The following is a 12898-nucleotide window of genomic DNA, read 5'->3' as shown; positions in this document are numbered from 1 at the left end:
CATTTCTGTCGGTGAGGTAGGAATGCAAGCTTTGGGTTTTTTGCACGGTTAGGCCTGCTCTTTCAATCCTGTACCAACTGAATTGTGTTGAAATAAATTCGTGTTTCACAACCTGTTCAAACAAAGACATGAAATAAAAGCAATTGGGTAGCTAAAGATTTTTTGAAAACATTATCGAATGATTGCTGATTCAATGTTTCTGTGTCGAGATGAAAGGCTCGACTTTCTTTTGTAATCAGCCTTTCGCATTGCTCAATGCAGTACACATCAACGATCATGTGAATAAATTTGAAAAGTTACAAGATAGCCATTAGAGGAGGACACTACCGTGCTAGCTGTTTTGCAACAACTTTGTGAGCCCTCCACCAGCACTGCAAGCATGCCTTTTCCCAAAAGGTTCGATTCAACCTAGCAGCTGCAACTGAATCTGTCTTTGAATTCAAAACCAGCCGTGGACACAAAAACAGCCGGTAGCACACAAACGAGCATCTCTCAAAATGGATCTCGAGTAGTCTGATTGGTGGGCCAATCATATCCCATACGAAGTGGTTGTTTCGGTGTTTGGAATTTCTGCACCAAACAAATCGCACACTTGAAATTGAACGCCGAGAGCCTAACGGCAAGATCATTTGCTCGTTATGGAACCGCGTTGTAGCTCAGATCGGGAATGAATAGTACCAGAACTACAAGTTGTTGTTAGAAAAACAAACCCAATATGCATTGTCAAAAAATCATCAACATCCTCCTGCTGCAACAAACCTCCAAAAAATAAGAGAGTTTTTTCTCCTCACGACCAGCAGCCAACACACATCAAGAGAGGAAGAAAAGAATTTTTGTTGTTGTTTTGAAGAGTACTCTTTTTAAATCCTCTCTCATTCAGCTCGTTTCCGCACAAATAATTGTAGCCAGGAAGACGACAACTCTCACCGGGATTATTATTCGGTTAGAATCAACAACAATATATTTTTAAAACTTCCTTCATCATCATCGATTTTGAAACGGTGCGATTGGTGTGCCATCATCAAAGAACACCGTTATTACCGTGATTAGTTGTCATCATAATTACTGTTGTGCTGACAGCACTACCATCACGCTGAGGAGAGGTTGCCAACAACCGCGCATTGATCTTGAAGAGGTATTTTGTTTGTAGAGAGCGATTGGGTTCTTTCTGGAAACGATTCAATTGATTGGCTATCCTGTTTTGAGTCGAATTTCATTTGAATCCACGACCCATTCCTATCCTAGAGTATCATTTGTATCACCTAAGAGTGCACAGCACTGATTCTATGACATTGAGTAGTGCCATTAATCATCATCAGTTATTATTCACACTACTAATACCATCTCTTAGTCATCTTCTTCATTATCTTCGTAACACTTTCATCACATCATCAAAAACAACAATTATTTATCAACACCGCCACCAAACCAACAATCAAAATGAATCCAAACAATCTTACAAATTTACAGATACATCAACTCCTCCAACAGCAACAAAACAATATGACAAATATGAATAACTCGTTCTTGCTCTCCGGAAACAATGGAGGAATGATGGTTCCTAATAACGTATCCATGGGAGGATTCACACCTGGACAAGTCGGGATGACGAATTTTGCCAACAATCAGAACATGATGTCACCAGCACTGCCCAACGTAGGAAATATGAATAATGCAGGAAATATGGTTCTCAATCGAGCCAGCACGCCTACTTCAACGTCAACAACTACCACTACAACAAGTGTCATGCAAAATCCAACACAACCCACAAACGTCAACATGGGAATTCAAGGAAATGGAATACTACCTTTACTGCTCATGCAGAACCCTGGTCTAGTACAATTGTTGAACCTTCTAAACCAAAACGGCATTCAGCCAACCCCACAATTATTACAAACAATTCTGACGCAACCTAATTTAAACCTTGGGATGCTTCAAGCAAGTTTAAACCCATCCATGATGGCAGCAAATAATGGAGGAATGTTGGCCAATGCGCCTATGAACAATGTGAACACTATTCAACAACCTCAGCCTAATGTTCAACCTGCTATCAACAATGTAACCATGCAAGGAATGAATAACCTTACTGCTAAAACAATGCTGCCCAATACAGTACCACCTCATGTAACCATCCAAAACCAACCCGGATCAACCATTCACAGATCTACTCCAACGTCATCCATCACTGGTGCCTCCACTCCTCCACCAAATCTTTTGCTTCATAATGGAACTCCTGTTATTTCGAACATTCCTTCTTCCACACCCAATATTAACAACCAAAATATTTCCTCGACCGTTACTTCTAATATACCGTCATCAAACACGATGTTAACAAACAATGTAAATAACTTAATACGATCTACTTCCATTAAGACTGAGCAACCCGTAACTAAGATTGAAGGGCTACCAAACACTCAAACAGGGAATTCATTTGTACTTTTGAATAACATGATTCAAAATAATCCTACAACAATTGGAAAAAACACCACGAATATTGGCGATGCTGCCTCGATGATGATTAATTCATCGTCACAAATCAAAGATAAGAGAAAGCTTGCACTCGAACCAGATTATAGAACTCCGTTTCGTTCACTGGAAGACTGTACCACTAGACTGGAACCTTTTAAAGAAGTCTTTCATTACTCTATAAAGAAAGATCCTAGTTGGGAAGATAAAATCAAGTCTGTGGCTGAAAGGTTTTCGAAATCTGCCAACATTGCTGACAAGCATGTTCATGAAATCTCTAAACGAGAAATCGAGAGAGCTTATGGTCCAGAAGAGGACATTTTCTTTTTGAGGAAGATTAAAGAACTTGAAGAAAAACTTTGGGAAAGTGAAAAAGAAGAAATTATAAGGAAAAGAGAAGAAGAAAAAAAGAAATCATCCACATCAACAAATGGAGTTGCAAATACTGTGGTCATGTCATCGGGCGATGCTGAAGACGCCAACTTGGATAATTTATTCCCTGAGTTAAATACTGCAAATGCAAATAATATGGTACAACTAAATCAATCCCAACCAATGAATGGCGTTGCTTACAATACCAACAATCAAATGAGCGATGATTTGGACTTTGACAAGATTTTCTCTGATGAAGATAATTCTGGAACGACACTTATTGATTCCATGTATACAGGACAGAACTCGGCTCAGAGCCCATACAACAATGGTCAATCTTTTTCCATGACGAACCAAGGAGGTTTTGACGATAATGAATTTTTCAACTGACATTAATAATTAAATCGCCTCAATTCCCTTCCATTACCTCACATGCAAGTTCTGTAACTCCACCAAATCATGACTTGGCTTATCAACAAGGTGTCAATAATTAATTATTTTGTTACTTAGTCTAATTAATTGACAACCTCGAAACACAAACACCAAGATTCAACAAAAAAATGAAACGACAACTAGCACAAAAGGCTGCTGCCAGCACTTTAAAGAAAAAGCTCAAACAAGGATCATCTGCATCGTCATCATCTTCGGAACAACAATCATCTGTTGTTAGTGGAGCAGAAAAGAAGATGGTGGAAATTTCTTGGTTTGATGTGCCATTGATCAATGAAGTAGAACTCGCCGAAGATGAATCGGAAACAATGCCATTCATGCTTCCAAAGGTGGTCATTCAAACAGAGAAACTACCATTAAATTCAATTCCAAAAGATGGACTTGAAATTCTTAAAAAACCAAAATCAAAACATTCCAAAGGTATGCTCTTTTTCTCTAATGAACGTTATTGACCTTTCAAATTATTTAATATTTTTCAATCTTTTCGTAATCTAATATTTAAAACAATTCAATCTTATCGCAATAATCGAAAATATCAGAACAAGGAAAGCAAATGGTAGATTGGATATTTGCTCCCATCAATGCAGAGCAGCTTTATGAAGAATATTTTGAAAAGAGAGTCTTGGTCATTAAGAGAAATCATTTGTATGCTGATTATTATCGCTCGCTCTACAGCTTGGATGAAATTAAGCAAGTCCTTGCGAATAACAAGTTGAAATATTCGTATGATTTGGACTTGGCCCTCTATCGAAATGGCCGACGTTTCACCTTAAATCCCAATAAGGATGAGATTGCTGATCCTGATCTTGTTTGGGATTTATATGAGAATATGAAGTGTTCTGTAAGAATGTTAAGACCACAAGAGCAATCGGACGTATTGTTAAGTTTACTATGCCATTTTGAAGAATATTTTGGTCAAGGAGCAGGTCTAAATGCGTATTTAACTCCAGCTGGTAGTCAAGGATTTGCTCCACACTATGATGACGTAAGTATGAGTGAAAAATGTATGAATTTAACTATCTTGTCATTTTACCAAATCCCAAAAGATTGAAGCAATATTAATTCAGTTGGAGGGAGTCAAGCACTGGAAGATTTATAGACCTCTCAATAATGAACAGTTTTTATCAAGATTTAGCTCTAAAAATTTTACTCAAGAAGAAGTGAAAGATTTTGAATGTTTTGAAGTTGTGTTAAAACCTGGTGATTTGTTATATATTCCAAAAGGCATTATCCATCAAGCTGTAACTTCTGAAACAGAACACTCTCTTCATGTGACCATTTCTACTTCTCATTTGATGAGTTGGTGTGATTACTTTGAAAAAGCGCTTCCCATGGCCCTTAGTGTCGCCACCGCGAACCATGTGGAATTCAGAAAGGCGTTACCCAAAGATTTCAAAGAGTACATGGGAACAAATATTGCAGAATCTGATGATCCTAGAAGAGACGGGTTTATCGAGACTTGTAGTAATTTAACAAATATCATTTCTCAATATTTACCAATTGATCAAGCTGCAGACGAGATGGTAAAGAAGTTCATGCATGACCGACACGTTGTCGATGGCTTGACAATACTAAACACCAAGAAGAATGCAATGTTGGATGAAAACACTGACATACTCTCTCTTTCTATCAAACTCAAGACAGCCAATTGCGCTCACATTGTTATCGATGATTTATCTAAAACTGAACAAGGAAAAGAAACTGAAAGCAAGGAGGAGGAGCAAGAGTCAGAACAAGACGCCAATGATGATGACGACGATGTATTTTCCATCATTTATGCCACTCAAAATACTCGTATTTATCATGAAGTAGAGCTACAACATTTAGATTTGGATGGTATCTTTTTAGAAGCAATGCAACTCATCTTTTCGAGCTATCCTTCAAGCGTTCCCGTGTCCGAATTACCAAACCTTACGGATGACGAAAAAGTTACATTAGTCCAACAATTGCTTAATGAGGGCATTGTTGAAACAGAAATGACATCACCATAATAAGCGTTATTTTCCCACTAACAACGTTTGAGGTTTCCAAAAACGTCGATCGTGAAAGTGGTAAAATTTCACCGAAAAAAATTGCTTTAAATTCTATCATCACGAGAACATCTCGTACTGCATTGTATGATCTGCTTCATAGTAAAGGAGAGTATTGCTGAAGAACCGGACTTCTCAAAAGCCAATATTTATTCTGTACATTTCATTCCGTAGTTTGTTTCCAAATTGCTTGATTAAGGTTGTTTCAGATTATCGTAGTTTGGTCGATTCACACACTTGTTTCCTCCCTTGATCCATGAACTGGATTTCATCTACAGTTCGACATTTTTACCTATCCTTTCTTGTTGTTGCATCCGCTGTGCTAACACTGGTTTTGCAATCATTATTTTTACCTCCCTTGTCACATAGCTCCTTTGGACCCAAACCACAATGTCAATTCTCGTTCAGCAGTGTTGGTGATGTGGAAGAGCTCACACCGTTAGAAGAAGACAGAACACCAGCTTATTTTCCTCATACAGAAAACCTCAATGAGTTTAAATTTCCACGAGAACAATAAGACGCAATTTATGTACATACACATGTTTCAATAATATACTACCAGAACCCTATTATGATTATTCTTGCTTTTTCGTCTTCTTCAACAGAGCTGAGACTTCTTTCTCTTTCATGGTGTCAATTCTTGGCACTCCCATCATGGCACTACTACAACTCACTCCCAAATCATCAATTTCTACAGCCTTAGTGGCTTTCTTCTTCTTAATGACAAAGTTTCTAATCTTTCGTTCTTCTTGTTCATTTCTCCATTCAATGACCTTTTCAAGTTTTGTGGAGGTACTGTGTGACTTGAATTCATCAATATATTTCACAGGAACGAGGCCAACTTCATTCCACTCTTCATAGAGATTGATCAAATTTCTAAATAAACTTTCTTCTTCATCATTTTCATAGGACTTGTTGGAATCTCCAAAAACTGTGGAAAGAGACTTTCTGCTTTTGGCTGAAATTTCTCGTTCCTTATCCAAATTAGTGGAGGAGGTGGACTTTTTCCGTTCATTGCTTGATTCGAACAGTGACAATAAATCCATTTTCGAAAGCAAGTCATCACCTCGAGAATTATTTCCCATGATGTGAGCAGTGCTATTTCTAACATTGGTGGGTTGATTTTGATTTCCTCCATTCGAGTAATATTCCAACAATTCATTCAATAAATCTCTAATTTGTACAAAATGATGTTTCACTCGTCTCAATTGTTTCACAGCAGGTGGATCTCCAGCATTGATACCTTCTCTATTCTTTTGAATATTCATCAAGTTTTTCAACGTTTCAAAATCACGTGGAATGTAACTTTCAAGAATTTTCTGTCTTCGATCGGGATCACTATTCAATCCAGCTTTCTTTGCCAATACAAAATCATTATTTGGTTTTTCAAAAATGATGAGAACATCTCCACGATGGAACGACATGACACCTTTAGAATCTACTTGTCCAACTCCAACATGGTTAAAAAAGCGATGAGGTCTGTAAGTGTTAATTGCTTGTGCGAGATAGAATCTTTCAGTAATATCACGTTCTTTCACTTGATTGAGATGAGCACTATCAGGAATGTCCTTTTCTGAAACATTTGGAATGGCCTCAGGGTTGATTTCATAAGGATCCATTTCAATATTTTCGAATTGAGTTGAAAGTGTTTTTTCTTCTTTCAAATGTTTCTTACTTTTGAAAAATCTAAAAATTCCCTTTTTCTTTTCTTCAGAGCTGGCACTACTCGTCGTCGTTGGAGAGGGTGTGGTTGGTGAAGGTGTTGTTTGATGATCCATTCGAGTCGTTGATGAAGCGCGTTTCTTTTTCTTGTCTGTTTCAATACTGGATACTTTTTGTGACAAGTATGCTAAATTGGTGTAAAATGGATATGGAATTAAACCACTGTTGTGAACAATGGAATATTCGAGAGAGGTTGCATTCTTGGCATATTCATGAATATTGTCGGTAATTTGACAAATGTACTTGACTTTGGTGTCAAAATCTGGAAAGTCAAAAACATAAACATCGTCATGAGCAATGATTTGAAATGCATTTTGAAGTCCAATAATTTCAAAACCTTCACTCATGGCCAATGAATCAGTACTGGTACTGTCATTGTTTGCAAATGATGATGATGATCATTGTATTCATTTTTCACATTTCACAACATCATTATAGGATCAAAGGTCATAAATATACATTTCACAACATTAAATATTCACACACATTAAATATTCACACCACACACTCGTTTCACTTACCTTGCTCTCCGTTCTCGATCGTTGGATGGAACTGAAAGCGATGATGATGCATGACTTGAAGTGATAATTCCACCGACTGATCCAACCGATGTAGTAGACATGGATGGTAAGCTTGCAGATGCAGGACTCGATGGAGTTGAAAGTGTATTTCTAATTTTTGCTAAATTTGGATCTACACCCCAAGAACCCAAACCTAAAGAAAGTTCTGGAATGTACTTGTCAGCAATGTCACGAATCCATGGATAAGGAGGAGAATCGAGATGAATTCTACATAGATATTTTTCAACAGGAGGTTCCTTTGACTCTTCTTCTTTCTTTTTCTTTTCATCTTTTGGATCCATTCTGTGTGACATGAGATGAAATATATATTATTCAATTTTCAAAAATCATTGGTAAAATGTGTAAAACTAGTTGGAAAATAAACTTACAGAGGTTGTGGAGGAGGTGGTAAACTCACAAGGATTAAATCGTTGAACAAATAAAAATTCACTTTCTGCATCTTTAAGTGTTTGGAATAGGAAAAGAATTTTACATTCTTTAAAACTTCCATTTGATATCTTCGTGTTTGCTTTTCTGACATTTCCTTTTCTTCCATTCCATCTTTAATCATATCTTCTTCAAAAAGAGAAAAGAGTGACACAAGTCTTTCTTCAGATTCAAATGCTCTAATCTTTTCATTGACATAATCAGCAATGTCAGAAACTGCTTTAAGAGCTTCAGTTAAAGAAGTAAAATCTTTGTGATATTGCGATGTTTTGGATAAAAGTTCTGAAAGTAACATTTTGTAACGAGGAATTCTTTGTACTATTGGATGTTCAATGTGTGGTGTGAAATTTTAATCATCATCAACGTTGTGATCATAACGGATACAAACCTGGAAGGATGAGAAATGAATTCAAAGCTCGATTATTCACTCCATGAAGTCCACTCTTTTGTTGTGCCAATAAGAATTTATCCAACTCTGGATGTTCCTTTCTATTGGTTTCAACATTAACCATTGGTTGTATGTATTGGTTGTACGATTTGAAAATGATGATGATTCACATTTCAACAATTGTTGACCATTCTTGTCTGCCTGTGATCAGAATGATGACAATTACTTACTTGACATTTCGAAGTATGGTGGCAATGTTATTGTATTGATTACAATAAGTCGTGTAGCTCTTTAGAAAAGGAGCATACTTGAGAAATATTTCTCCGATTGTCTTTTCTGGTTTCTTTCCCATTTCCTTTTCTTCTTCCATTAATTTCTTCAAATCTGCTAAAAGTCTTCCATTGGTATTACCTAATTTGTTTGTATGATTGGTGTTAAATGTCATCATCATGGCAGATCACAACAAGTGTTAATATATATATATAAATATATAACATAAGTGTTAACATATATATATAAATATAACAATTAAAAAATAACATTGTCGTGACGACGTCATGAACAACAATTTTATAGAATCATCCAAGTCGTTTTCAATTCCAAACGATTTCAATCAAATTCACGTATGATAATACTTACGAATAGGACCTAAATCATTAAACACTTTAATATGCATGGATTTTGTAAATCCTAATTCTTCTCCTTTTTCTAATAAAGGTTTTTCATAGACTTGAAGCAACGTGTCCAAGTTGTTGACATATTCTTCTTCTGTTTCAATAACTTCTTCGAGAATTTTTTGTCTCTTTCTTCCTTGTGCACTCATGATGTTGAAATTGTTGAAATGGTTGTGTTACAAGATTCGGAAGATCACGACGTTGGTTGTGATATAAAAGGAAATTTGATGAAGAAGAAGAGACTTTGTGGCACAACTGGTGTGGTTGTTGTCAGGGATGTGGTTGTTGCAACGATAGAAGTTGTACCTCGTATCGGCAATGAACGCAATTTTTTTGATGTTTGACGGCGACAACGTTCCTTCAGATGTCAATGAGTTCTTGTCAACAAGAGCAGTCTTGGAAAGAGTTATCGCAATTTGGCATTTCCATTCTCTTTCAAAAAGATCTTGGACAACTCAGGTATTAAACAAGATCAAATTTTTGTCTTTTAACAACTTCGAACAAACTTGTCATTGAAAACAATAATTATTAAAATGCACACACCCAATGGATTGAAGAATACATTGCATGGTATCCTCATGAATATATGTTTAAAATTGCACAATACTACAATCTACAGATGTTTTGACAGCAACCACTTTAGGTCTACCTGAAAAATTCAATGGATTGCCATCATAGAGTACAAAATTGGCTGGAGTATTCTTGATAATTCTTCCCAATCCAGTATTACCTAAATGGAACATGTCAGCAACATTGCTTGTCATTGCAGCAAGAGCTTGATCAAAATCAATAGGACTTTCCTTTCCTCCTTCTTTTGAAATAAGGCCAGAAATGAATCTAAGGTTTCGAACATCGTGAGCACTGTTACCCATTCCGACTGCTAATTTCACACCAGCAGAAAATAACTCTGAAGCTCCAAACAAGTGCTTGGATCGTTTTGTTTCCCAATTGATTTTGTCTCCTAAATCTTCAGACACTGGTGTTAAAATTACAGAAATATTATGGTCTCGCAAACGATCAGCAATTAGATATGCTTCTGCTCCTCCAATGATGATTAACTCAAATCCAAACTCTTTCTTGAGTTCAATCAATTGTCCAATGTCATCGGCTTGATTCACAATGGCAGCAACAGGAATTTCTCTGTGTAATACTTTCTGGATGACCTCTGAGTTTGAAGTGTTAAATGTTTCTCTCAAGTATGAAATTTGGGATGAAACAGATTCTGAAATACCACCCTCTTTAGAATAAACACCAACCGTCAAGAATAAAGCAGTGGAAGGTGAAATTAAAGACTCGCTCACCAATAATCCTTCCAATGTAAATGTGCTACAAACTCCATTAATGAGTTGTTTTCCTTGTCTATGGGTGACAGAGGTAGTGACTATTTTGTATCATTTGGAATTCACATTTGAAACAACAACTTTTGATTGAAACTGTTGCAATTATTACATACCACCTGATTTCCATGCAGCTCTAATATTTCTTGATCTCATTCTCACGCCATATGAACTCTGTACGGCATACAAAGACTCTGAATTCATTCCATAATTTGTTCCGTCTTGCATATTTGGTTCAGATTCAATATCATACAGACCCAACGAAGTAGATGCCTCAATCAGGCCAGGTACAACAATACCATCCTCAATGGTGTATGTCACATGTCCGGTGGTAGTAGGAATTGGACAGTCTTCATTCGATCCTACACAAGAAATAATTCCGTTACCATCCACGACCAGATTACCATTTTCAAACACTTGATTGTTATTCATTGTGTAAATCTTGGCTCCCTTAATACTATATCCTGATTTGTGTTGCAATCCAAATGATTCAGGATCATAGGAACAAAACGATTGCTCTGATTTTGTTTGTCCATCAACAAGAATGGACAATTGTTCATCTGACTTGGGAACATGATCATCTAAACTGTGAATTGGAAGATTAAAGTCTTCATACTTATTACCGTCAATGAAAACAGTGTTTGGCCGTGCTCCTAATAAGAGAGGGAATCGGTCCCATACGACAATATCCGCATCATAACCCTCTTCAACTCTTCCAACACGATTTCCAACAGCCATTGCTTCTGCAGGAACGGAAGTGACAGAATTCAAGGCACTTTGCTCATCCAATCCGTAGAAATGAGATTTGGCAGCATTGAGTAGTAAATATTTAGCTGAAATGACTGGGTGATCAGATTTCAATGCGACTCTGACATTTCTATTTCTTAAAATGGTTGGAGCATGAACACTGGCTTCCATTGCTTCAACTTTGAATCCAAATAAATCTGCAAATGTAGCTACAGCGATTTGATTTCTTTCTAAAATGTCAGCAATCTAATTTGACAGTGTTATAAGGAATTTCTTGTCGTGAGAACCATGGTACAACATACCTTGTAAGCTTCAAGAGCATGATGGAATGCATTGATTTTAAATGAAAACTCCTTAGACAAGCGAATCATCATTTCAAGATCTTGTACCTCATAGCAATGCACATTCAATGTCATGTTACTTCCTCGCAGTAAGCTCACAATGGAATCCAGTGTGAGATCATGTGGCCGAGAAGGGGTAGCCTTACGAACACTCTCATTACAATCCCAGTTGTCTTGTTCAAGTTGCAACTTTCTTGCTTCTGTGAAAAGGGAACGCATCTTTTTAGAATTAGTCATGATAAATTGTAGTTCATATTGAAAGCCATCGTATACATACCAAATAGGCCGATCCCATACGTGAGTAAGGAATGACGTGTCGATTTTCACCATAAACTCTGTGAAATTACCAAGTTGACCATCAGTATGAACCTTTGGTGAATATCACCACGATCATGTTTGCTTACCTTTTTGGATTTTCACCACATGCCATCTTTAAAGATCTTTTCAATCAAATAGTATCACGTGACGTGATATTTTCAACAACAAGAACATACCTTCCAGCACCTTCAAAGAGCAAAGATGAAACACTTTGATATTCCGGAGTTGCTCTAAGTTTGATGTATGCTCCCTCTCCTCCTACTACGTTTGCACTTCCTGGTAACACAAGAGCAGTAGTCACTCCACCATGTTTTCTTGACTCAATAATCGAAAGATCTTTTGGATTTAAAGCATCAACAGCTCGAACCATTGGAGTGACAGGAGTGTTTCCCATTTCATTACCATCAGCATGACCTCGAGAGTCTCCAGGATTTGAATAAACGCCTAAATGTGAGTGCATGTCCACAATACCAGCTGTGACAAATCGCCCACCAACATCAACAACACTTGCTTCACTTGGATTGTATAAATTATTCAAATCTGAAGATCCATATTGGCCAATCTTTTTGATTTTTCCATCTTCAAATAGCAAATCCACATGTGAAATTTTAACTCTTCCTTTTGCATCAATATTCGAAGTTGAAATAACTTTGGCGTTTTTCACAACCACATATTTGATCGTTTGCAAAGGTCTACTATCCGTATAATTACGATCTTCATTATATTCGATTTTAAAAGGAGGAATTGGCAAACAATTAGGTCCTCTTGGATCTACAATAATTTTTCCAGTATCGCTTCGATTGATAAATAGAAAAGATCCAACCAAACACAACACCACAATACCAATAAATACGACAATTAATACGAGAGCCAAAATGGCATTCTTTTTGTTGAGTTTAAATATTTGCTTCATTCTCCAGGTGAGTCGATTCCAAAAGGATATGGATTGGGGAGCTGATGAGTCATCATAGCCTTGTTCCGAATCGGCAAACGCTTGTGACTCATAGGGCCGAGAGTTGGACATTTTTTTGTAATGAAAGTGTTTG

At 36.9% G+C, this 12898-nt stretch overlaps 4 protein-coding genes across 4 annotated transcripts; 2 read left to right on the top strand and 2 right to left on the bottom strand.

Annotated features, from left to right (window-relative positions):
• Positions 1-1440: 1440 nt before the first annotated feature.
• Positions 1441-3228, top strand: C9374_007430 (uncharacterized protein; the record flags this gene model as incomplete). The annotated part of the gene is made up of 1 exon (XM_044697395.1): positions 1441-3228. The coding sequence occupies one exon, from the start codon at positions 1441-1443 to the stop codon at positions 3226-3228; it is 1788 nt and encodes a 595-aa protein (XP_044546553.1).
• Positions 3229-3398: 170 nt separating this feature from the next.
• C9374_007429 (uncharacterized protein) lies at positions 3399-5279 on the top strand (the record flags this gene model as incomplete). The annotated part of the gene is made up of 3 exons (XM_044697393.1): positions 3399-3708; positions 3828-4273; positions 4335-5279. The coding sequence occupies 3 exons, from the start codon at positions 3399-3401 to the stop codon at positions 5277-5279; spliced, it is 1701 nt and encodes a 566-aa protein (XP_044546552.1).
• Positions 5280-5893: 614 nt separating this feature from the next.
• Positions 5894-9258, bottom strand: C9374_007428 (uncharacterized protein; the record flags this gene model as incomplete). The annotated part of the gene is made up of 6 exons (XM_044697392.1): positions 5894-7409; positions 7562-7903; positions 7990-8365; positions 8436-8536; positions 8666-8846; positions 9075-9258. The coding sequence occupies 6 exons, from the start codon at positions 9256-9258 to the stop codon at positions 5894-5896; spliced, it is 2700 nt and encodes an 899-aa protein (XP_044546551.1).
• Positions 9259-9699: 441 nt separating this feature from the next.
• On the bottom strand, positions 9700-12876 carry C9374_007427 (uncharacterized protein; the record flags this gene model as incomplete). The annotated part of the gene is made up of 6 exons (XM_044697391.1): positions 9700-10490; positions 10563-11439; positions 11496-11753; positions 11812-11869; positions 11939-11974; positions 12029-12876. The coding sequence occupies 6 exons, from the start codon at positions 12874-12876 to the stop codon at positions 9700-9702; spliced, it is 2868 nt and encodes a 955-aa protein (XP_044546550.1).
• Between the last annotated feature and the right edge of the window lie 22 nt (positions 12877-12898).

This window comes from Naegleria lovaniensis, assembly GCF_003324165.1.
Source record: "Naegleria lovaniensis strain ATCC 30569 chromosome Unknown tig029, whole genome shotgun sequence".
Taxonomy (NCBI): Eukaryota; Heterolobosea; class Eutetramitea; order Acrasida; family Naegleriidae; genus Naegleria; species Naegleria lovaniensis.
This window is presented reverse-complemented; position numbering and strand designations above follow the sequence as displayed.